This window comes from Mus caroli, unplaced genomic scaffold (assembly GCF_978045245.1).
Source record: "Mus caroli unplaced genomic scaffold, Mus_caroli_1 scaffold_1, whole genome shotgun sequence".
In the NCBI taxonomy this organism is placed as follows: Eukaryota; Metazoa; Chordata; class Mammalia; order Rodentia; family Muridae; genus Mus; species Mus caroli.
The window spans coordinates 180,197,275-180,222,472 of NW_028227256.1; the positions used below are offsets into that span (position 1 = coordinate 180,197,275).

The 25,198-nt window shown below is 43.4% G+C and overlaps 1 protein-coding gene and 1 long non-coding RNA gene across 2 annotated transcripts in view; one reads left to right on the forward strand and one right to left on the reverse strand.

Annotated features, from left to right (window-relative positions):
- Positions 1-8,949, reverse strand: part of Fbxo28 (F-box protein 28) — a 27,852-nt gene extending 18,903 nt beyond the window's left edge. The window contains exon 1 of the mRNA XM_021165929.3: positions 8,662-8,949. Coding sequence (XP_021021588.2) covers positions 8,662-8,928 — 267 coding nt within the window. The 5' untranslated portion in view covers positions 8,929-8,949. The remainder of the gene's footprint in view (positions 1-8,661) is intronic.
- On the forward strand, positions 8,850-16,835 carry LOC147006288 (uncharacterized). The gene is made up of 3 exons (XR_015048588.1): positions 8,850-8,955; positions 10,521-10,600; positions 16,353-16,835. It is a non-coding gene; the product is annotated as an uncharacterized LOC147006288 (long non-coding RNA).
- The last annotated feature ends 8,363 nt before the right edge of the window (positions 16,836-25,198 follow it).

The following is a 25,198-nucleotide window of genomic DNA, read 5'->3' on the forward strand; positions in this document are numbered from 1 at the left end:
TGAGAGCTGGGAACAGAACCCAGGGCTCCTGGAAGAGCAGCAAGAGATCTTAACTGCTGTCTCTCCAGTCCCAGTTTTTCTAGCTTTATTGAGAAGGAAAAATAAATGCTATATAAACATTCTTGGAACCCCCCTCCCCCCCCCCCCCCCCCCCCGCCGCCAAACAAAACAAAACAAAACTCCAAGGGAGTTAATGAGACTCACCATTTTACAGAAATGACACTGTGGGTTCTTTGATCCTTGCTGTTTTAGTATTAGAAATGAATACAGGTTTCTCTAATATATTAGTTCCTCCAGGACTTAATATGCCATATTTATCCTTTTCAAAAGTTTTGTTTAACCTAAGTGGTAATAAATTTTTTTCACATATATTTGTTAAGAAATCTTTTTAGATTTGTCATCATGGTCTTTCTCAACAATGCAAGGCAGTTGCACAATAAATTTGTGAACCTTGAAATTTTCCTTTAATATCTCTGAAGGCTTTAGTTAATTCTAAGGTGCACATTTTAACCCTTGGCCACTTATAATATATGATGCCTTTTAATTTACAGCATTTTCCCCTCTGACGCCTCAGCTGTCTTGAGAAAGACCCTACAAGTCTTCAGTTTTGTTTAGGATCCTGTAAAGACTTTCGGATGTAACTCCGATGTTGCAATAACATGTACAGCACATCAAGGTAGCCTCTGATTTTTCATAAACGCTAAGTTGTGAAGCACTGGCTTGGAATTGAGGAGACTGTGTGTGTCAGCTCGGTTTATAAGGTTCTTGGTGCTGTTAGTTTTCTATAAGAAGGCACCTGATGCTTTTCTCTAAAGAACTCAAAAGCTGTCACTGCCTAAGTCCAAACTCCTAGTAATGGTCTGCAGAGTGGCACTGCTTTGTTCACTTGTTTTGACTGTTTGGGGCAAGGTCCTGCTAAACAGCCCAGGCTGGATTTGAACTTGAAGCAATCCTCCTGCCTCAGCTTGTCAAGTGCTAAGATTACAGCTATGTGCTATTATACCTGACTTGAAATAGACTCTACAAGTTCTATACCCTGAACTCTTCGAAAGATCAATAGAAGAAAAGAATGAAAATGTGAATATCCTAGAGTTTAATTCTTTATCAGACCTAAGATGGTCCTTCCAAAAAAGAGCTATAGAGCTCAATTTTGAGGGAAACTGAGATGGTTAAATATAAGCTGGAATGAGAAATCCCCTGGAAATAGATAGATGGAAAAAATAGATGGAAAAACTGTGGTTTTGAGACAAGTTTTAGAGGCATGTTTTATATTTGTGCTCTTCAAATAGATTAGTAAAAGGCAAGCTACATCTTTGCCTGTGTGAACCTAAACTCACCATCCCCACTTGGAGCATGAGAATGAACACACAAGTGAAGACTGCTGACAAATGTACCCTAAAGCAGTGACAGACGGGACCATCTATAAAGTGAATAGTGAAGGAGCGTTGTTCATTCTGCCTGGTTTCTTTCCTATTTACCTTTTCAGGGAACTCATTCCCAAGTCTTACTAACAGCATTTTGGTGTTTCCTAGACAATGATGTCCAGCTTACTTTGCCTGTGCTAGTACACTGTATATTTATGTGCGGGATTAGCTTGCACACTCGTCTGTGCACCATGTGCCCTTGGAGCCAGCAAAGGGCATCAGATCTCTTGCAACTGGGTTACAGACAGTTGTAAGATGCCAGCTATACTGGCTAATTCTGTGTCAAGTTGACACAGCTGGAGTTATCACAGAGAAAGGAGCTTCAGTTGAGGAAATGCCTCCATGAGATCCAACTGTAAGGCATTTTCTCAATTAGTGATCAAGGGGGGAGGTCCTTTTGTGGGTGGTGCCATCTCTGGGCTGGTAGTCTTGGTTCTATAAGAGAGAAGGCTGAGCAAGCCTGGGGAAGCAAGTCAGTAAAGAACATCCCTCCATGGCCTCTGCATCAGCTCCTGCTTCCTGACCTGCTTGAGTTCCAATCCTGACTTCCTTGCTGATGAACAGCAGTATGGAAGTGTAAGCCGAATAAACCCTTTCCTCCCCAACTTGCTTCTTGGTCATCATGTTTGTGTAGGAATAGAAACCCTGACTAAGACACCAGCCTTATGCGTGCTGGGAATCAAACCCAGGGACTCTGGAAGAGCAGTCAGTGCTCTTAACCACTAAACTGTCTCTCCAGTCCCTGGTATAGTAGATATACCACGATCCTCAATCAGCAGCAGGTAGAATTATAAGAAATATTCTATTTTGGGTGACTTGTCCCCTAGATATTCACTTGAAAGAAAATATAAACTCATTTTACATTAGCCTGAGAAAAATAATTAGAAAGAGTTTGCCCCAAGCTCCTATTAGCACCCAAAAGTCAAAAAGGAAGACTTTTTGATGGTTTTCTGTTATCTGCACTGTTCTCAGTAAAGGAAGTGGGCATCAACTAAGATGAGGGTGCTCTGATGAAACATTAAAAATGGCTCTCCTGTTTATACTATGATAACTTACTCTCAGGATTTGTCTGCAGGAGCTGAGATGCTGACTAAGCAGTTAAAAGTGCTTGCTGTTCTCTGGAAGACCTGACTTTGGTCCCCACGCCACACAAGGTGGGCTCAGAACTGCCTGTAACTCTAGCTCCTAGGAATTCATTACCTTCTGGCCTCCACAGCTCCTACATAGATGTGGCTGATATAAACACGCACATAGAAATAAAAGTAAAATAAATCTTAAAGTATTTTTCCCTTGAGTTAAGAGTGGTGGTACATAGTAGGAGGACCCTGAGTTCAAGGTCAGCCTTTGCTAGTTTGTAATCAACATGAGCGCCACCAGACCTGTCAACCACTGACTTCCACACTCACAAGTCACATTCCATAGTCCTATGAATGCATCCACACAGACACATCGGTGCACAAGACCTTACGACATACACATACACAAGAATGTTAAAGTCTTATAAAACATTAACTCCATGCTGGGGCGAATCTGTTTCAGGCAAATTATAAGCATCACTTTTCCAGTAGCTAGTATAAGTTACACAGAAAAGCCCATTACTTCACAATGGTGTGACTCTCTACTGTTGACTCACAGCAGTGAAATGTTTTAAGAACTATTTTGTTCAATACACTAAAAGCTTCCACTTATCACAGACTCTGGAAGGCCCAAATGGTATGTGGTGAATAAGGTGGATCAAACATTGACTATTTCTCTGCAGGTACGTGCACCTACACAGGTAAACACTCATGCACACAAAACATGCAAAATATTGTTTCATAGGAGAAATCAGATGTACTTGCATACCCTGGACTGTCATTTGGATCTGGAAGGCATTAAAGACCTGGTCTCCAGCTTGGCACTGTTAAGAGAGTTGCCCAAAACTTTAAGGAGGGCCTGTTAGTGAGCTGTGGGTCACTGGGGCTGATGCTGTAAGGGGGCTGTGGACACCCAGGCTCTTTTTTCTCCTGACGCATCACAGAGTGAACACCACTGCTGCAGCACCGGTGGCCTCAAGGTAGTAAGTTTCTGCCCAGTAAAGAACAAGAACTCCAAGACTCTCAGCACAAGCCACTGTCCTCATTAGTCAATTTCATCCTGGCTTCTTCCATTGACAGAAACTTGAATAACACCCCAATAACCTGAATGATATGGATTTTCACACAGTGAACACAGTACTATATTAAGATTACAGCCTGTGCATACAGACCCAAGCATTTTAGAAGCAAAAGACAACATTTAATAGAGGTTTCTTCCAAGCTCCTGGTTCTAGCATTTTGCACTTAAGACTGGGTAAACCATCTGACCAGACCATCTCAAGCCTAACAGAGCACATAGGCTCCTGTTTTCCCCTTGTAGAAAACGTGTCTTGGAAATGTGAGGTGATAGCACCTCACTAAAGCCTTCTGTGACTCTAACTCCCTTTGCATCATTACTGTACTCACCGTACTAGAATCCTTTCAGAAGAGCCTGCAGGAGGGGTCAGAGGACCCAAGGTTCAAGGTCACCCTTGGCTACACAGCAAGCCTAAAGCTAGCCTGAGCTACGTGAGACCCTACTTAGAACAACAATGACAAGACAAAAAAAAAAAAAAAAAAGGCAAAACAACTTTGTTTGAATCCCTCATTTTTTAAAATGATCTTGGAGAGCTGGGGCGATAGCCTAGTGCACAAGGGTTACCAGCATCCACTTTAAACGTCCATGCTTACACAAACAACCCCAACAAACTCAGTGGGTAGAAAAAAAAGAAGCCCAGACTTGGCAGAGGATTTGCTGGGATGAGGGTTCCTGTATCCCCTTTAGGCTACAGCTCCACTGATAGTAGACACTACTTGTTAAAGTTCTGGGCAGCTCCTGTCAGTGCCAGCTAGAGCGCATGGATCTTTGGGAGACATTAGAGATCCAACTGACAGTACAGGGGATACAAACACAGCTGGCTTCTATGAAATGATTAAAAATGTTTGATTCTTCTTTTCATGTTTTATGTGTACACGTTAACCTCTGTAGGCACATGTGCATGCTAAGAAAGAAGGTAATTTTCTACAATCTTTTTTCTTTTTTTTTTTTTTTTGGTTATTGATCTTTTGAGACAGGATTTCTCTGTGTACTCTTGGCTGTCTTGGAACTCAACTCTGTAGACCAGGCAGGTTTGCAACTCATCGAACTGCCTGCCTCTGCCTCCTCTGCTGCCTCTGCCTCCTCTGCTGCCTCTGCCTCCTCTGCCGCCTCTGCCTCTGCCTCTGCATCCCAAGTGCTGGGATTAAAGGTGTGTGCTAGGTCACTTTACTCTTAAAGTACTGTCTCTTAAACCCAGAGCTTGCCAGTACCAGCTAGGATGGCCAGCTAGCTTGTTTCTGGGCCCTCTGCTTTTAGGGGCTAGAATTCCAAGTAGTCGGCCACTCCCACCTGCATGTATGCGTAGGTTTTGGGAGCTGAACTCTCATTCTTCTGACTGCTAGGCAAAAGTTCTAACTGCTGAGCCCCCTTCCCCACCCCTGCCCTGCCAATATTCATAGACATTTCTCCTCACCAAAGGCCGTCAGTTCTGGAGAGCATAAAAAGGCTTCTCGTGCTTCTCACTCTGTGCAAGAGGGCACAGGTGGAAGCCACCGAGTAGCAGTAGTAGCCAAGACTATTCTTCCAGATTTGAGCTCGTCTCAGTCCCTCTCCTCAAGCCTCTTCGTGTCTTCAGACTCTGCAGGTCTCTCTGCGGGTAGTGTTCTATTTGTGCACGGTCAACTCTCCTCATAGTGAGGAAGCGAGGCCCAGACCCACTCTCTCCCGCCCGGTATCCAGTGGAGGTCTCGGGAGCGATACAGTCGTCATACTATGTATGATGCATTGTTACACTGACAGCTAATGGATGTGTGCTTTGTGAGTTTCTAAGGTAACCTCTTAGGAGCATGACTTGTAAAGAATATAAAGGTATCCTGAAACAGAAAAGATCGGGAACTTCTAGGATACAGTGAGGAACAAGTCAGAGACATGCCTAATTCCAAGCAAAAGGAAAGGCCTCTTCATTGTCCTTCATATTTCCTACTACCAACCCAGTCTGTAACTTTCAGCTTTCTAAAGCTTGAAGAAACCCCATGAAAGGAGCTATAAATAGCAGATTCAATTCTCTAGAGTGATCTAGACAAATATCTTGGGATGGAGCATCATGGTTTTTATATACTTGGTTGCTAACTGGAAATTTCTATCCCAGATAACAAGCAAGAATTCTTGATACAGTCACATTTATGCTCTGGAATACTGATTGCACTCTATTTGCATGAACACCACTTGAATTACAGGGGAACCAATGACAGCATCTTTACTATCCTGAAAATTCTCCCAACAGAACCCTCGGTTCCTGAGCCAAAGGAACATGTTCAAAGGTAAGTTTGTTCTGTTCCCTAAGGGTGGGATCTCCCCTCTTACCTTGACTACTTGTTTCTAAGCATCTCAGGTACTTATTAGGGGTCTGTCTGCTTAACACGCCAAAGCACTGGGAAAGCAACCAACTCAAACTACATACCTCCTCATTTGAAAAGTTGTATTCAGCCAAATACATTTTAATACATTATAGAGATTAATTATTTAAAGCCATTTCTGTGGAACCAGGATTTCTAGGCTGCATATGTTGGGGAACAAAATTTAGTGGTAGAAAAATAGCCAATTCAATAAGGCCTTCAAGACAGACCCTGAGAAATCAGTAGACTGGAAAATCAAATCTCAATTATTTATTGTTACAGGAGGCAAGCACTATCACCAACTAACCTGAGCAAATAAATGAAATTCGGCTGAGGCAACTTCAGGCTAGAGATCGCTTACAAAAAGTATAGACTGTTAATATTAAGTACTTGGGTTATATACCTGCCCTGTAAGTTAGGTGTTAGGAACAGGGAAACATGATGTCTCTCAGGATGAGGCAAGAAAGAAAACTGGAAGGAAGAGAAAAAGCAAAATGCTATCTCAACAGTGTGTCTGTCAACTAGCCCACGGGTCAGCATGCAGCTGAATGGAAGCCAGTTGTGCTCGCTCTCAGTACTGCTCCCTCCCGAGCTTGGCCAGTCTTACCACTTACTCAAGAAAACACAATTAAAAAGAACTTAGGTAATATATACAGCACATGCCAGCACACACTTAAGTCTCTTGAATTTTTGGCAAATGATGTAGGTAAAAATAACCACTTCAATTAAAAAGATCTGTACAAAGAACCTAATGAGGCAATGTCTCTTTTTCTATTAATTTCACAAAAAAAGAGCGTAATTAAATTAATGCTGACACCTAGTGACAAGAAAGTACATCTGTATTTTATGTCACTTGAATTGTATTTTCTGAAACCAATGAATCTAAAACCTTAATTTCCATAAAAACCCAGTGACATCAGGTTAAGAAAGGACTTCGCCTTCTGTTTCTAAAACCACACTGGTTTGTATAAACCTGGCTGGGAGCAGGGAGGGAGGGGATGCCATAGGGACTCCTTAAGAAAAATGCTTTAAATTACAAATCAAGCCAGTAAAAGGCTTAAGATACAATATGCAGCTATACATTTCACATGAAAGAGATGCCGATTATTAATGAATTGTGAGGCCCATTTCACCTCAGGTCTCCAAGCAGTCTATTTTCTCCTCTTCACACTTTGTTTGTTTGTTTTAAAAAAAAGGAAAAATGAGAGTTAAAAGCTGACAGAGCATTTATCTAGCAGACTCAAGGCTGAACTCCAGATCGGTGGCCAAACAGTAACACACAAAACAAAACAACAATGAATGAAAAGAAGGAAAAATGACCAACAAGCCAATAAACCCTCATTTTTCTCAACACTTAACAAAAAAAACCTGTGAACATTCCAAGCTTTTTCAAAGCCATTGTCTGGCTGGCTGGCTGAATTCAATCAAATGTTATGCCCAATTGCCAAACGCCATGTATATACAGCATACATTTTGGTCAAGTACCATGCTTTATAAAACATAAAGGAAATATTTACCATTCTACACGAAATCCTAGGACGATGCTTTGAAAATCTAGGACACTGTATTCTGAAATACCTACTCTAAACAGAAAAAAATTTCCATTCCACAGAGTGTGGGGAAGCACACACAAAACCTGCCCGAGTTTGAATGAATGATGACTGCAAGCTGTTTTTAAAGATGATTTCCTTTGAAACACAATTCTGGTCAATTTAGAGATGGAAGTATAGGGCTAAAATATGGCATAGCGATGAATAAGTAACCGCCACACACAGCACATTCAGAAAGATATCTTTGTCCTTTTATCAACAATCCCGAGCACATTTAAGTGACTACATCAAACCAGTTCACAACCACTTCAAAATGTCCACCTCCTCCAATTTCCTAACCACCTAAGGAGAAATTCCCCGGTAGGAAGTGAGATATCTTCCTGAACCAAGGAATTCATCAAATCTTCAGTCAAACCTCGGGGATGTAGTAACATTCCAATGGCAATTTTTTTTTTCTTTTTAAATTTTGGATAGGACAACGTGTTATTTTTAGGGTATAATAAGTAAACCACTCCGACTGCAGGAGGGTGGGCTTGAAGCACATTTGAAAAAAAAAAAAAGATTGCAAACAAGCGGGAGGGGGTAATAGCTTGACAAGGGGACAAGTTGCTTCGCTATAGGCAGGAGTGTCAGGGAGGCAAAGCCGGCCAGGCCATCATCTCCCAGGGCTCAACTTTAGTGGGCAGCTAAGGCTCTAAGGTTTTAAACGCACAACACAACTGCAATCTTAGAACCGCAACTGGGGCTCAAGGGGGAGGGGGGACGGCCAAACCCCCTTCATCCTTTTCAAGCAGGAAGCTTGGGTTGGAGGGACAATACACACTATTCTTGCAACACAACCCAAGCCTGGCTGGGATCCTCTGCCCACTTGGGAGTGAACTCCAGAGCCCGAGCGGGCAGTCGAGGCAGGCGCCTGCCCCCTCGGGAGTCCCTGTCGCCGGTCCAGCCGGGCGGAGGGCACCAAGCCCCGCTCCGTTACTTCTCGCAGGCGGGCGCATCCCGGGCTGGGGGCGAGGAGCGGAGCCTCGCCCGCCCGGCGGTCGCGACGCCAGCGCGGCAGCAGCAAGCACCCCGCCGCCGTCGCCAGCGCCACTTCCCGGCTGCCGGGGACGCGCGCGCTCCGTGTCCCGAGCCGGCGGGGCTCCCTCCCCAGGAACGCGCCGCCCTCGCCGGCCCTCCTCAGGCCTCGGCCCTCACCAGGCGGAGCTGGCTAATTTCGTCGTAGGACATAAAGCTGAGGATGTTCTCGATGGCTACGATGGGCAACGCCACCAGTGTGTTGTTTTGGGGCAGGTGGTCCGGTGCCAGCGCGGGCGCGGCGGGTGCCTGGGACCCCGACGGCGGGGCCTGCGACGGGGGCGCCGGGGGCTGTCGCTGAGCGGAGCCGGCAGCCGAACAGGAGCCGCCGTCGCCGTGGCCGCCGCCTCCTTCCTCAGCCATCCGCTCCTCAGACGCCGCCGCCATCTTGGGAGTTTGATTCCTTCCTCCACTGTAAGGGGATCGGGACACTTCCTGTGCGTCACTTCCTCCTCCTGACTCCTCCGGGCGGGGGGGCGGGGGGAGCCTAAGGAAAGGGAGGAGCTCCTGGGATGACAGCTGGATTTCGGTGCGTCCATCGGAAAGGAGGGAAGATAGTGCACACTTCAAGAGAGGTGGTCGTTGTAGCTCTTTAAAATCGGAGACTGCCTTGTTAGAGTGGAAACGAGCAAGGATTCCATAAACCCCAAGAAAGGCGGTCGTCATAGTCCCTTTCATCTGTTAAAAGGAACGACAATGGAGCAGTTTTCTTTAAAAGCAACTCGCCAAAGGATGATTAAAAACCATATCACCTTCATAAGTTTAGACGGAAATTTGTATTTAGATCAGCATCTCCCAAGAGTCACAGTGATAATTGCAGCATATAAAAAGGAATAAAACACCGCTAGTTTAAAACTACAAGACAACAGATAAACCCTGAAAGCACATTAATGAAATAAAAACACAGAGTCACATACCATACGACTACTTTTATGTGAGATGCCCTATGTAGGCAGGTCCATAGAGTCAGGGGCCAGAGAGATGGCCAGAGAGAGAGAGAGAGAGAGAGAGAGAGAGAGAGAGCCAGCTTACAACACTTGATGCTCTTCCATAAGACCCGAGTTTGGTTTCCAGCACCAACACTGGCTGGTTTACAACTGCTTAACTGAAACAGAGTGGATTCGTGGTTGGTGGAAGCTGGGAATAAGGGAAGTGTGGAAGATGACAGACAGTTAATGGGTGCATCGTTTCTCACTGGAGGAATAGCCAGTGCTCTTAACCTCTAAGCCAGTACCTGAATTGTGTGCTTTTTAAAAAAAAAAAAAAAAAAAAAAAAGACTTTTATTCTCTGTGAATCAATTTAGGAGAGAACCAATGAAAAGATGCTAAAACCAGAAGACCAGCCTGTGGTAAGGTGTAGCACGTAGTCTCAAAATAACCCACTTCTCATGTGATGCATTAATCACAAAATAAGAAAGGTATGATACAGAAATTCAGGGAACAGGCTTATAATCCCATGATTAGGAGTACCACCACAGCTGTGGGAGGAAAGATCATCACGTGCCTTTTACTAGGACACCCCGTAGGTGACCCAGCATAATGTAGTATTATTTCATGCATAAAAACACACTCTATGCATCTGAAGTAAACAAAGTCAGGTTGGACTTGGTGGTGGCTTGGGTAAGATTGTTTCCTACAAGTTCAGATATTTGAACACTCAGTTCTGAGTTGGCCTTGCGCTTTGGGGACTCTTTGGGAGGTGGGGCCTAGCTGAAGGAGGCGTGTCACTGATTGTTTACAGACCCACTCACCAGTTGGCTCTCTGGTGGTTTGTGCTGGAGGGTGAGGATGTAGTCTCTCAGCTTCCAGCTCCTCCGCCTTGCTTGCCACTTGATGCTGTGTCTCCTCGCCGTGAGGGACTCTTTCTTCTGTAACTTGCCTTCGTCCTGGTATTTTATCACAGTGACAGAAAAGTGACTAACGTTCAGACTTGAACCTGTACTGATTCTGTCTTTGACTCCCATGATTCCATTTGTTAGGTTTCATCCAGGATAACCAAAGTTCCGGTGCGTGAGTCGTCTCGGGCGCATTCAAACCAAACACACATCACAGAGGGCTGGTTAGTATTCAATATGTATTTTATGTCTAACTGTTTCCAGACGTTTGCATATTCATAATGCGTTGATTTGCTCCCTACTAATAGACTGTAATTTTACTTTTGTGCTTAGGGCGTTGCTACCTCTTCAGAGAACCAATTTCAATTTAGTCTAAATGGAAATGATTTTCTACCTAGACTTATTAAAGTGGGAAGCTTTCTTGATGGGTTAAGTTGAAATAGAATTTCTATAAGAGGAGATGAGTTAAGTACATTATAGAAACTCTCACATGAAAAAAAGCTTACAGAGCATCCTGTAAAAGTGAACCATCATCTCCTCAGTCAGCTCTTGTAATTTGTCAATCCACTCATTACACACAGCTGCTGTGTGAATGGATCCTACAAACTGCAATCCTTCCCCCATAACTCTCCGTATGTGGACCACCGATTAATACTCAGATCTTTTGGTCTGAACCACAGAATACGAGTTTGGGACTAATTTTAAGCGGTTCCTGCCACTCAGCTCATTCCAATTTTTCTCTCTTTATATACATGAGATTTCAACCGTTACATTCCCCATGCTTGTTTGAGGATAATATTATTATTGGAAGCACTTGGAATTGAACTCATGGCCCTGTGTGTGCTAGTCATATACTCCACCATCCAGTTATAGCCACAGGCCTATAAGTGTTCATAAAGAGAGTTTCAAAGCAAATGGTAATCTGGTTTTAATTTTTAAACTCGGCTTTTATTTTGGATAGAGTTACCGACCAAAACGAGCAGGTGCACTCTGAGGAGAAATTCTGAATTCCAAATGTAGTTTCATGCCAGCCAGCTATCAGGAGTGCTTTACAAGACAGCAGTTTCCAGTAGGGGATGGACACACACTTCTCAAGATTCACGTGTGTCTAGTTTCATGCTTGGGAGATGTGAAAGAGAATGAGATCTTCCTTTATAACTGATATAAGGATAAACTGAGGCAGGAAGTGAGCGGCACCTTCAGTTTACTTATGTGCGTAGTCACTTGTTTGGAGACAGGGACGCGGGATCCGGGGACTTCCGTATGATAGGCACGCATACCACCACTAAGCTACCTTTCCGGCTGTACTGGCTAGTTTTGTGTCAACTTGACACAGCTGGAGTTATCACAGAGAAAGGAGCTTCAGTTGGGGAAATGCCTCCATGAGATCCAGCTGTAAGGCATTGTCTCAATTAGTGATCATGGGGGAAAGGCCCCTTGTGGGTGGGACCATCTCTGGGCTGATAGTCTTGGGTTCTATAAGAGAGCAGGCTGAGCAAGCCAGGGGAAGCAAGCCAGTAAGGAACATCCCTCCATGGCCTCTGCATCAGCTTCTGCTTCCTGACCTGCTTGAGTTCCAGTCCTGACTACCTTTAGTGATGAACAGCAATGTGGAAGTGTAAGCTGAATAAACCCTTTCCTCCCCAACTTGCTTCTTGGTCATGATGTTTTGTCCAGGAATAGAAACCCTGACTAAGACACCGGCCATATTGGTTTGTGTGTCTGTTTATTTGTTTGTTTGCTTTGCTTTGGGAGATAGGGATTTGCTGGCCTGAAGCTTGCATCCCTCCGGTGTGCTAGGACCCCGACTTGCATCACCATGCACAGCTATGGATGAGGTCTTGTATTCTTCTGATCCAAACCATTAAAGTCAGTTCACTGTGTTGCTGATGCTGTGTGTTATCCTCCCCACTACTTCCCCATCTTTCTGTCTGTCTGATCAGGGTGTGTGTTAGGAGATGTGGTAAGGCCAGGCCTAGCTGACATGGGGAGAGGAGATTTGACGTGTTCAACAATACTTCCAGAAGGAGTTGGGTTTTTGTATAAAAGAGAAAGCTATAACTATATACTTTTTTCCTGCTACATGGTAACAGACTTGTATTTAGAAGGAATAAGTGATCTCTTATCCTGAATAATAAGAGGCTTTAAGTTTTTGTGATTTTTTTTATCACCTACATTTAAAAAACAGATTTATTTATTTTATTTTATGTGTGAGTGTTTTGACTATATATAATTGTGTACCATGTTCATCCAATGCCTGCCATGCAGGTACTAGGAGTTGTATTTGGGATTTCTGGAAGAGCAGCCAGTGCTCTTAACTGCTGAGTCATCTCTCCAGCCCCACCTATATTTTTAAAGACTCATCTTTTGGGAGTGAGGAGACAGCTCAGTTTGTAAAATGAGTTTTGCCAAGCAAGCACAAGAAGCTTGAGTTTTGACCCCCCAAGGCCTACATAGTAAGCCAGGTACTGCAGCGTCCTAGTAGCAAGGGGAGGCAGAACTCCTGGGGCTTGCTGGCTTACAGTCTAGCTCCAGGATCAGTGAGAGGTACTGGATCAAAAAGAAAAACAAAAAAAGATGGAAAGCAATTGAGAAAGACAATCAACAGTGACGCCCTGGTCACCACATACATTTACATTTGTGCGTGCACATGTGTGGGTGTGCACACACAACACCCACCCCCCCAATCTTTTGAGTAGATTTGACATTTCCTATCTTTGCTAATATCCAAAATTGTATTATTGGATACATTTTTTAAAAAATTAAAGTCGTGACTCCAGAGAAAGGAATCCATAAAACTTTCAACTCAGGAAATGCTCCTGGTTGCTAGAAGGGTGAAGCACTAGGAAGATGCTAAGGTAGCAATAATGTGTCTTGCAATGAGGGATGCTAGGAGTCTGGCTGCAGTATCATCTCCATATGGAGCAGATGAGTTAGTCTTGCCGACTTGGCTAGCTGGACTGACAGCTCCTGATTTCTCTAAGAGAACCCTTTCTGAAGTTATATATTCAGAAAGTGATTCAGCTAACAGCGTTTCCCTGCCTTTAGAAAGGTGTGCAAACACAAATCACAGAGAACATGCAAATAGAAGAGGCTATTTCTGATCTGAGAGATCAGAGAAAACTTCACAAGGAGGTTATAAATTCCCTTGGCCTCAAGGGATGGAGGCGCCATCTTTTTGTCACTGTAACAAAATTCCTGAAACAATCAGCTTGGGAAGAGGGACAGTTTGTTTTGAATCACGGTCTCTGGGGTCTCTGCATGCTTAGTTGGTCCCGTGGCTTTGGGCTGGTGGTGGTGCATAAATAAAATCAGGGTAAATTACAAAGAATAGAAAGTCATTTCTTAGTTCTACAAGCATTTTCATGGGCAAAAGTAAGGAATTATAAATTGATATTTGAATCTCAGTATCTCAATTTAACTCCAGACCAACTAGTCACAATTTGTCCCTGTGTCCTCTTGTTAAGGATTAGTAGTACTCAAAACTGTGGCCACAAATTAGCACCAGAAGCATCTGAAGCATTCATTTAAAATTCAGGTCCCCAGGCCTTGCTCAAGATCCACAGCTTCAGAAACTGAGGCCTTTGATGTTCCCCCAAGTGTCTTCCTCCCACACAAGCCCACGCCTGTTTCAGCAGCACATTACCGAGTCCAACTTTCTGTTTGTGTGTTTGCCTCCCACTATCAGTGAGAGCTGCTATTTTTAGGTTGTATAATTGCCCAGTCAAGTTCACAGTCCTACAGAGCTCCAATTTGCTGAGCAGTTAACTAAGACTCTTTCTTCTTTTTTGCCATTTCCTTTCTGTCCTCAGGCAGCGGCACCTACCTTAGCCTTCATAAAGCTCCAGGGAAGAAATAAATCTGATGTTTGTTGTTGTTGTTGTTTATGTGTTTACTGTTCCCCTGTATGAATTTGTAATTCTTCTCAGAACCGTGTCTCATTTGTCTCTGAATGCTCAGGTATGTGGCATGAAGCACTGGCATAGCAGATGCTTGCAAGTATCTATGGTTTGGGCATGGGCAGATGGCTCAGTTTGTAAAAGCACTTGCTATATAATCCTGATGACCCGACTTTGAGCCCCGAACCCATGTGAGGAAAACCAAAGTGGGATGGAATGGTGTGTGGGTAAATCTCAGCGTAAAGTCAGTTCCTTCCTACAACACAATACCAGAAACAAGAGAGAGCCTGCCTCAGAACAAGATGAGAACCAGCCCCTTAAAAGTTGATCCCTACTTGCACACTGTAGTATGAAAATACACACATATACACAGACACATACACACACACACACACACTCATACACAGACACACATGCACACACACTGGCATACAGACACACGTGTATATACACATGCACACAGAAATATAAATCTACAAACACATAGACACATACACAGGTGCATATAAGCACACACACAAACAGACACACATTCACATGCATATACTCACATACACACCTTTTCAATATCTTTGGATTTGTTGATTAAATGATATTAGTCATTGATCTAGAGAGGAGACGGAGTGCCTGCTGTCTAACAGCGGAAGGCTCAGCACAGTGGCCCACCATTTTTAAGGCTTGAGCAATGGTAAAGTGGCGGTCGGCAGTAAGAACCACAAATGATCGATAGCCGAAGGACATTATTCTCCAATCCAAATCATGAGCAACACAGGTTCAAGGTCACAGTGCTTCTGATTTAAGATGAACTAAAAACTGCTGTCTACTGAAACTTTGACAAAAATTATGGTCCCCGAGGTGACATGTATCATTAACTGCTTTCTTCTTTTCCAAATGTGACATCATTGTTTGGGATGCTAAGCCACAAATAATGGTTTAGCAACTGAGATGACTCTACAGTTTTAAATGGAAAATAATCCCTACAGCAGTGTCTCTAATGTCTTCTGTTCACTGTCCTGTACCACTGATGGGGACTTATTTTTGACTTCAGTATCAAAACTAGGGGCGATAGGGGCTGGAGAGATAGCTCAGCAATTAAGAGCACTGACTGCTCTTCCAGAGGACCCAAGTTCAATTCCTAGTACCCCCATGGCAGCTCCCAACTGTCTGTAACTCCAGTTCTCCACTCCCAGAGCATCTGACACTGTCGTACAGACATATAAGCAAGCAAAACACTAATGAACATGAAATGAAAGTTAATAAAGTTAAAAAAATGTGCAACATGAATACATGAGAGAGCAGATCAAGCCAAGTGAGTCCACCATGCATCAGGAGAGAAAAAGCCAAGAGCTGAGAAAGGTGGGCTGCAGAATGGGTGGCACGGAATAAAAGAAGTGATAGGAAAAACCAGAGTTAGAGGTGTCTGAATTATTTCATTTTTTTTAAATTAAATAAATCACCTTCACTTAGTGTGTGTATGTATTCATGCACATATAGGCAGGCACACACTGTGCATATGTAAAGAAGTCAGAGGCATCTTGCAAGAGTCAGTTCTCTCCTCCTACCGTGTGGATCCTAGGATTTGAACTCAGGATGCCAGCACTGGTGGCAAGCCCTTTTACTCACTGAGCCATTTTGCAGGCCCTGAAATATTTCTTGATTTGGCTGATGAGATCTGAAGTAATAGTTATGGTTTGGGTGTGAATGTATCTTAGAAACAGAGGCCATGAGAGCCTTTTAAAGAGCTAGATGCCTCCTTTCCTGACCAGATTCTAAGATTCTTAAAGCATTGTTTGTTCTGAAAGAGAAATCAATCATTACCCTTCAAAAGGTATTTTTATGCATGACACTGCTACGAAGTGCTAGGTGCATGGACGTGGCTCACATGCTGAGTGGCATTCAAGTGGCATTAGCTTATCAGTTAGCTTATCAGTCGTCTCTTATGCTGACTAAAGGCATGCCAAAGGCAGGGAGAAGGGCCCTAGCTGTAACCCGGTGGAAAAGCCATTAGGATGGAGTGTCAGGCAATCCAATATGGTAATGCTGATTCCCAAGCTTAGCCTTGTTACTGTTTTCACAGGACATTTTACCCGGCAGTTTGTCCGAATGATAGTTTAAGAAGTTGCCACCAAGAATGCTCAACCACAAATAGGACATGATCACTCTCCCTACCCAAAAGAAAAGTGCAAAGATCTTCAAAGCAGGAGTGGTAAGAGTCAGAAGTCCGGGAGGAACGGAGCCATCCAGTGTGTGTGGACGTGGCAGGACCACAGCACTCATGAACTCGTAGCTGCTGTGACTGCCTGCACAAGACCCGCACAGGAACAAGCCAGTCAACATTCCAAAACGGACTGGAGAGAGTCTCACGGGCCCCATCCCTAACTGAGGAACTAAGGTGTGGCCTCTACTACATCATCATGCTCCAGTGGATGGCCCTAAACCACGGCTATATAGGTAATACAGGTTGGACTCAGCGGGGGTAGAAAAGTAATAGAGGAGGTAGAGTTAGGAAGGGGTTAGTGATAGATATAAAGGGAGTTCGAGGCAGGAGGAGAGGTGAATATGAAAGTACATTTTATGCAAGTATGGAATTCTCAAATAAAACATAAAATAATCAATCAATCAATCAATCAATCACTGCACAGAGCGGGAGGTGAGGGGCTGATGAGAAAAGCGCTGAATGTGGGTGTGCAGCAAGCAGCAACCATGGCAGGAAGGGCTCTAATTTCACCGACTGGACCAGCGAGATAAAAGAAACAGCAAGGTCTTGTACACGACTGCAAAAGACATCAAGCAATTTGTCATCCTTATCATCCATGTGCTCATTCTCTGAGAAGGGAGGGAATGCTGCCTTCAAGGTCCTTAACCACTGAACTCCTGACCTGTTCTGTACTCTGCTCTTTCTCTTGACTCTTGTATATCACACGGCCCCTCCCCGTTTCCATGTGGGAGACCAGGCCCAGAGCTGTGTGCGCGCACTGATCTACATTTACAGCCTCTCCGTAGTTCACTTGACAGGCAATCGAATTCAGCTTAGTAATACTTGAGGAGGCGAGGTGCTGCACAGGCTTCGGTCAGTTGGCCACGCAAGCTGGTCTTGGGTTGAGGATGTGGAGGAGGTAAGGCAGACGGACTCTCCTCTTCACCGGAAGTTAAATTCTGCGTTTGTATTTACTTCCATCAGGCCCTCGTCTCCTTCCACCAACGCCATCTTTCTAACCCCATTTAAGGAAACAAGTAGGTTTTTTTTTCCCTTCTCTCTCTGCCTTCAGATGCCTTAAACACTATTTTGGTCTATTCTGCATCTGTAATTCAACCAAGTAACCCAAGGCAAGCTCAGATTTCTCTCCTGTTACCGCGTATTACTGGAGAACATTGCTACCTCCTGAGCTCCTGGAAGAACCAGGTTGTGGTTCTTTAATAAGAGGGAACGCAGGAGAATGAGAAACGTGTACTTAGTGGGGAAAATCAACTGGTGGACTGAAGATTATATTGACTCTTTCCAGTCACGGTGACGTCATTTGGGGCCCTAAATTAGTGGTTACCAAGTCGTCAGTGCTTATTAGAGACAAAGCGTCCTGGGTTTCTCCCTTGGAGATTAAGGTTCAGTGGATCTGGCTGGTCTGGGTCCTGGGAACCTGTATTGAACTAGAAGGAAGATTTGGGTCTCAGCAGGTTTGGGAGATTCTGTCTTTAGGAACACATTGCTGAGCAGTGGTCTCCTCGGGAGCTGAGTACGCACTTTTATTTAGCTTTTTTCTTTTCTTATGAAAATGTATTGACTCAAACACTAAAGGAAACATTTTAAGTGTAGTCTACTCATGTTGTATCAGTTTCACTTTTCCATAATTCCTTATAACTGTATTCACATGTATCTATAAAGACAAAACGATACCAATAAAGATTCTGGTGGTGATCTTTTCTTTTCTCGTTTTTTAAGAAAAGAGGCTGGCCTTGAACTTACTGTATAGCCTTGGGCTTGCTGTATAGCAGAGGCTGACCCTGTGTTTCTGAAGTGCACCCCACCATGCCAAGGTGGGATGCTGGGGACAGAAACCGAGCCTCTGTGAATGATGAGCAAGCATTCAAACAACCAAGCTGCATCCCTAGCCTCTGTGTCCTTTACATTAAACATCAGGAGGACCTTTCCTTTGATGTCACATAAAGTTGGTGGCTTACTCAGGTTGCTGTAATAAAAGTATTATAAACTGGGTCATTCACTGGCACCAGAAGTGTGTTTCTTACAGTCCTGGAGGCTGAGGAGTAGAAGCCCAGGGGGCAGCAGACTCAGTGTCTGCGGACAGCCCACTCCAGTTCATGAATGATGCCCTCTCATGTGAGCTCCGTAGAAAGGGAGAACAAACTTCCTTGGGCATCTTTTGGTTGTTGTTGTTGTTGTTGTTTTGTGTTTCATTTATCTTCTGAGACAAGGTCTCCCTGTCTAGTGTTGGCTAGTCTGGAACTTGCTATGTAAGCCAGGCTGGTGCCTAACAGACATCTAGTGTCTAACAGAGATCTGCTTCCTTCTGCCTTCCAAGTAGTGGGATTAAAGAAGTACACCACCAGTTTTGGCTCTCTTGGGCCCCCTTGATAAAGCACTAATCCTGTTCATGAGGACTCCACACTCATTTGTGTGTGTGTACATGTTCACGTGTGTATACTCATGCATCCGTGTGTGTGTGAAGTTCAGAAGTTTGATGTTCATTGTCTTTCTCAATGTCTGTCAACTTTCTCCTTATAGATTGTTGTTGTTGTTAACGTTTGCTTTGATTTTGATACAGAGTCTCTCTACATATCCTTGGCTGCACTGGAACTCATTGTGTAGAGCGGGCTGGTCTTGAACTCGCAGAAATCCTCCTGCCTCTGTGTCCTGAAAATTGGGATTAATGGGGTGCACTACTATGCCTGTCCCTTATATTTTTAATTTCTAAAATTACACTTATTTATGTTCTGCGTGTGCATGTGTGAGTGTGTATGCATTCACTTGTGCACACATGCACACACATTTGTTACCATGGCATGGACACGGCATTCAAAGAGTCGGTTCTCAGCCAGGTGGTGGTAGCGCATGCCTTTAATCCCAGCAATCAGGAGGCACAGCCAGGTAGATCTCTGAGCTCAAGGCCAACCTGGTCTATAGAGTGAGTTTCAGGGCAGTCAGGGCTACACAGAGAAACCCTGTCTCCAAATAAACCAAATAACAAACAAACTACAAAGAGTTGGTTCACAGGCTTGGCTGCAAATCCCTTTAACCTTTGTGCTACCAACCTTATTGCTTGAGACAGGGTCTCTCACTAAACCTGGAGCTGGCTGATTCAGTCAGACTGACTTGCCAGCAGCAGGCCCTAGGGATTATCTTGTCTCCAGCTTCCCAGCACAGGAGATACTGGTGTGCTCCACCACACTCGGCTTCTTGCGTGCATGCTGGAGAGCCTTTTGCTCACACAGGAAGCAGTTTGCTGATGGAGTCATTTCCAAGTCTTCCCCCACCTTTCAGTATGATCATGTTGGTGATTAGATTTTTGATGTATGCATTTTAGGAGAACACAAATATTCAGACACTAGCAATCAATCATTACAACATTATATATCTATAATTACTCTGTCTGTTTATGGAGTGTTGAATACTTTGGCTATCATTTAAGGTTTTGTTGACATTGTAAATGATGTAATAGCTTATATCTATAACTTCTACATAGAGCTTTTTGCAGCACTGGGGAATAAGTTTTGAATAATCTTTCAGGAACAATATTAATAAGTCAAGGAGTCTTAATATCCTAAATTTAGGATGATTAATATCGGAGCATGCTAGACTTCATCGCTGATAGAAATTGGGTAACTAGTCTCGTTCTTAAAATGCTCATAAACCTTCAGCAATACGTCACCTCCAACCTTTATATTTAAAATGCGTTTCTTGTACTTGTGTGGCAACTCTGTGGTGTCATGCAGTTCCAATCGAGATGCTATGAGGCACACAAAAAAGAAAAAGTCCTATGGAGCTCAGAGTGGAGCAAAAGAAACGGTAGGTGACCCTATAGATGCAGAGGCAAGGCAATCTTAGGTAGCAATGGCAGAGCCCATGATATGTGGAATACCAGAGACATGGTCGGTAAAGAGGAAAGTAAGGTTAGGCTGTGAGCTGACTAACAAAGAAGGGGCCAAGTGGAAGTTAGAGTTCTTCAGAGCAGAACCAAAGACTGTGTAAAGACACTCATCTTAACAGCTATGGGTATGTGTATGCATATACATAACAACTCACAACTGAGGATTATATCACACCCAAAGCTTTGTGCCCCTTGGAGTTCATTTCCATTTCTCCTCTTGTCACAAGCAACCATTGATGGTCCTATTCATTCTGTAATTGTTCTAAAGCTTTGTTTGTTTGTTTGTTTGAGACAGGGTCTCACTCTGTAGCTGGGACTGGCTTGGTACTTGTTAGATAGCCTAGGCTGGCCTCAGACATATGTCAATCCTACCTTAGCCGCCCAAGTGCCAGGATTGCAGGTGTGAGACATTATGCCTGGCTGTCCTAGAATTTTGCATAATTAGAATTATAAACACTTGGGAAACAGACGAATTAAATACCATACAGTCTTCACTTTTTTTTTTTTTCAGTACTGGGGCTAGATAGAGCCCAAGGTCTTTTGTATCTGAGGCAAGTATTCTATCACTACCCTCACCCCGAGAACTTGTCTTTCGTTTTGTTTTTGTTTTCTGAGGCAGGTTCTCACTGTGTAGCCCAGGCTGACCCTTATCTTGAGATTCTCCCGTCTCTATCTAGTGAATGCTGGTCTTACAGGCAGGTGCCCCTATGTCTCCTTGCTCACAGTTTTTAGCTTTGAAGTCTTTGTCCTTTTTGGATATGGATAGGACTCTCAGGTCTTGTCCTGAGAGACTGTGCATGACCCCATTGGTCGGTACTCTCTTATGACCTTCAGAGTCAATCTTTCTGCATTTCCCTTCTTCCAATATGAATGGTATTGTGCCATTATAACGTAAGTTCACACCACTGCCACCTTTGAGAATCACTCGGCCATTTTAATGATCTCATGCTAACCAAAGACACTGACCTACTTAAAGGATGTTCTAAAAAGATGTGGAGTAGCGTTCCCTCGCTCCACCCCTCCTTAAGTGCTCATCTTTGATGGGTACCAAATATTTAACGACCCCAAACCAAAGCAATTGCTCATGTCTTTGTTTTACATCCCTTAGCTTCCCGATATTATTTTTAATAGCTCCTCCATAACCATATAACAGCTTCTTTTCTAAAAGGTCACTGGGCTCCAGGAAATAATGGCCATTTATATAGGCTAGTCAGTGACTTCAAATAGCTGTGTGGGGCAGGACGGTTCCCAGCCGGGCTGTTGAAGTTGGCAATGGAAAATTTAAATTTCACAGCAGAGATTTAAAAATAATCATGTTGCAGACACAGAAAGAGAAGTGTTGGAATCTAGTGTGCCTTAATAGAGACATTTACAATCTGACTAGTGAGATCACAGTGCATGCACATGTGTGCATACACACACATACACACACACACAATGTGCACAGACACATACACACATAATACATACACATACGGCATATAGCTACATGCACACAAACAGAGGGGAAGCTTAATCTAAATGAAGAAGTTTATTTCTTTAGGGAACAACATCCTCTTTTCCTTCTCCCTCTCCCGTGTAGTATGTATGTGTTCATGTGCATGTGTGCAGGAGGTCAGAGGTCAATGTCAAGTCTCTTCTTCAATTACCTTCCACTAGGTCCTTCCTGAGCCTGGGGCCCTACTTAGCTGGCCGGTGAGCATCAGAGATGCACCTGCCTCCACCTTCCTGGCGCTGGGGTTACAGATGCTCAACGCCCTTGATCTTTATACACATGTCCTCCCTCAGCGTGCACAGCAGCTGCTTTACTCGCCTCCTTGGCCCCTCATCTTTGTTCTGTGTAAGAGCCTGTTCCAATGGTGGTTTCAAACTTCCTCTTCTCTTTCAGCTTTAGACTCACAGCTCCTCACTCCATGCACAAACTATCGAGCAGCAGATGGCAAGAGAAGGGCGATTTTTTTTTTCAGATTGAGAAATAAAAAGAAAAGGAGAAAAGATACTCTGGTTACTGTAAGAACTGCACAGGCGTTGAGTAAGCATCCTGAAGCCGATACACTGTTTCAAACCTCCTATATACGCTTTTGTAATGGTGACTTTGTTACAAGATCCCTCCTGGCAGAAGGGAGTTGATAAAATGTTTCATAATATAGAGTTTACAGGGAGTTTTCCTTTGGTTACATTACAGGAATACATTTTTTTCCCTCTGAAACTCATTAATGGCTTTCATCTTTGAAAGCACAATGGGTCCTGTAGAATTGATCACATACTTTGCCTTGTCCTGGAATTGTTAACACTCAACCTTAGAGTCCAGCTTTATGGCTGCCCTGTGAATAAGATGTTACAGCTTTCATTTTGTTCCTGGCTTCATTGTGCTCTTCAAACTTTATATCCTCCTCATTCTGAGGGACCCACTTATCTTTATCATTATGGGTTATTGTGGAAGGACTCTGATGCATTACATGGTTTTTGTAAACAATTACATATAAATAAAGAACGAATTTAAAGGGAGAGCTACATATTTTAATAGGAATTCTGGGGCCTGTTTGATGAACAGGTAATTTACTATAATCCAACTTTTTATTGGAGTAGTTTATTGTAGTGTTTTTAATGCACCCACTCTGAATTCTGGCTAATGACAAGTTTAAATCTTTCCTAATGCCAGAGTAACATAGTAAGACTTTATCTGAAAAAAAAAAATCAAGCTAAAACAACCACAACCACAAAACCCAAAACCAATCAAATCTTTCATAATTTCAGCTATGGTATTTAATTTGTGCCTCAGTTTCCTTGTCTGCGGTAATAAAAGTAACAATTTTTTTTATCATATTAAACTAGATAATCGCTTCTCAGCCTTTTGGCTAAGATCAAGCGTAAATTATATAAAAAGCATTAAGCACATAGAACTGTGTCTGGGGTGCAGTTTAAGGTAAACATTGCTAGATGTTAGGAATCACCGCTAAGTGTTTCCAGTGTAGGTTCTTTGTGTTTAAGACGTCACTGGCTTTTGGTCATGACGTAGCTAGTGTATTAGTTATGCATATTACTGCATGGAAAATTACCTCCAAATTTTTGGGAAAAAATATAATGTAAAGAGTAGGAGGCATGGCTCAGCATCAATTAAGAACACTGGCTGCTCTTGGAGAGGACCTGAGTTCAACTCCCAGCGCCCAACTGTCTGTAATCTCAGTTCCAGGAGCTCCAGTGCCCTCTTTTGGCTTCTCTGGGTATTGCACACACAGTGCATAGACATACATGCTGGCAAAACACTATTAACACATAAAATTTTAAGGTGTAATTAAAAACAAAATTCCCATAGTTAGTGAGAGCCAGAGATCTGGGAAGGGCTCTAAGCGGGACCTTCTGTTCCCAAATCTCACAAGGTTAGAATGAGCCTCAGCTGAAGGTGAAACTGTGGAAGAGCCACTTCCAACTTAACTCAACTCGTGGGGTTGCTGAGTTTCAGTTCTTGCGTGTGTTACCTGAGGCTTCCTTTAGTACCTTGTTCATCAGAACCAGCATGAAGGGGATTCTGCTATCAGGACAATACTCACAGAGTTTGGTAACGTAAAGTTTTGAAATAAAAAATTTGGTCTTCTGGTTCTTAAGAGATGACTGCTGCCTCCTTGGGATTCTCTGAGTTAGGAAGTAAGTTTGTTAGTCACAGTGTGAGTAGGCTCAACAGCATCTGTGTTAACTAAGGAACTGACTCATTTCAGGTCCATAGAGTTTCAGAATCTGGGGTACTATACTAGAAAGACCAACGTGTGACTGATTACAGGATTAGAGCTTTCAACTTGACCTTCAGGAAATAGACAAGGTTAGTGCTTGGAGTCAAGGTTAGTTATAACGTCCAATCATTCTGTTATGAAAAGCAGATGCAATCGCACCAGCAGGCTGGTACATTCTGACTCTACAGAAAAAGTCCAGCACTTAGGAAATGGAGGTGGGAGATTCTTGAGCTCAAGGCTCAAGAACATTTGGTTCTGAAGGGAGTTTGCGACTAACTCTGTCAAAAAAAAATAGCAAAAAACAAAACAAACACACAGGAAAAACAACAACAAAACCCTCCAAACTCACAATAACTTGAAAGAACTGTGACATGTTCAGAGACCAATCAGTGGCAACCCAAAAGATTGTTAAAAGAGTTTATAGAAAATACTTACAGCTTTACTGTTTGAGAGAGAAGAAGGAATAACTGTTATTTTGGATTTTTGTACTCATCAGAATGTTTTGAGTTTATTTTTTTCCTTTCCCTGACAATAGGAAGTAAATTGCCCCAACACCCCCTTGTCTCTTTACACATTAAGCAACTGAGGCAGAGGGAGGTGAAGCAATGTGCTTCAGGCCACAGGTCATAGGTCATAGGTCAAGCCAAGCCTTGAATTCTGTTGGGCTTCACATATGCCCACTGGTGCCCAGTTCTCCACTCATTTCATTTTATTTCCCCATTAGCCTGGCAGCTCCTGGGCATCAGTCCTGGAGATGCTGTCACCGAAGGTGGCACCACTCAGCTGTTGCTCTCTACACATTCACAGTGTAGATACCTGACCAGCAGGTCCATTTCTACGAGACAAGTTGGTGGATGGCTGCTTATTAACCACCAAAGCCTATTCGCACTCATGGTTAGTAGGAATATCTTTGAACAAGACCCAAATATGGAAAACCTAAATTGAAATTTCCATTAGAATCCAGAAAGTTGGTTTCAAGCTTTAGGAATGCTAAAACCCAGTTTTCTTCTCATCTAAATACTCCCAACACATAAAATGTCATTCAAGCTTGGACTATGAAGAGGCAATGAAGGTCTGTTGTCATCTGAGAACAG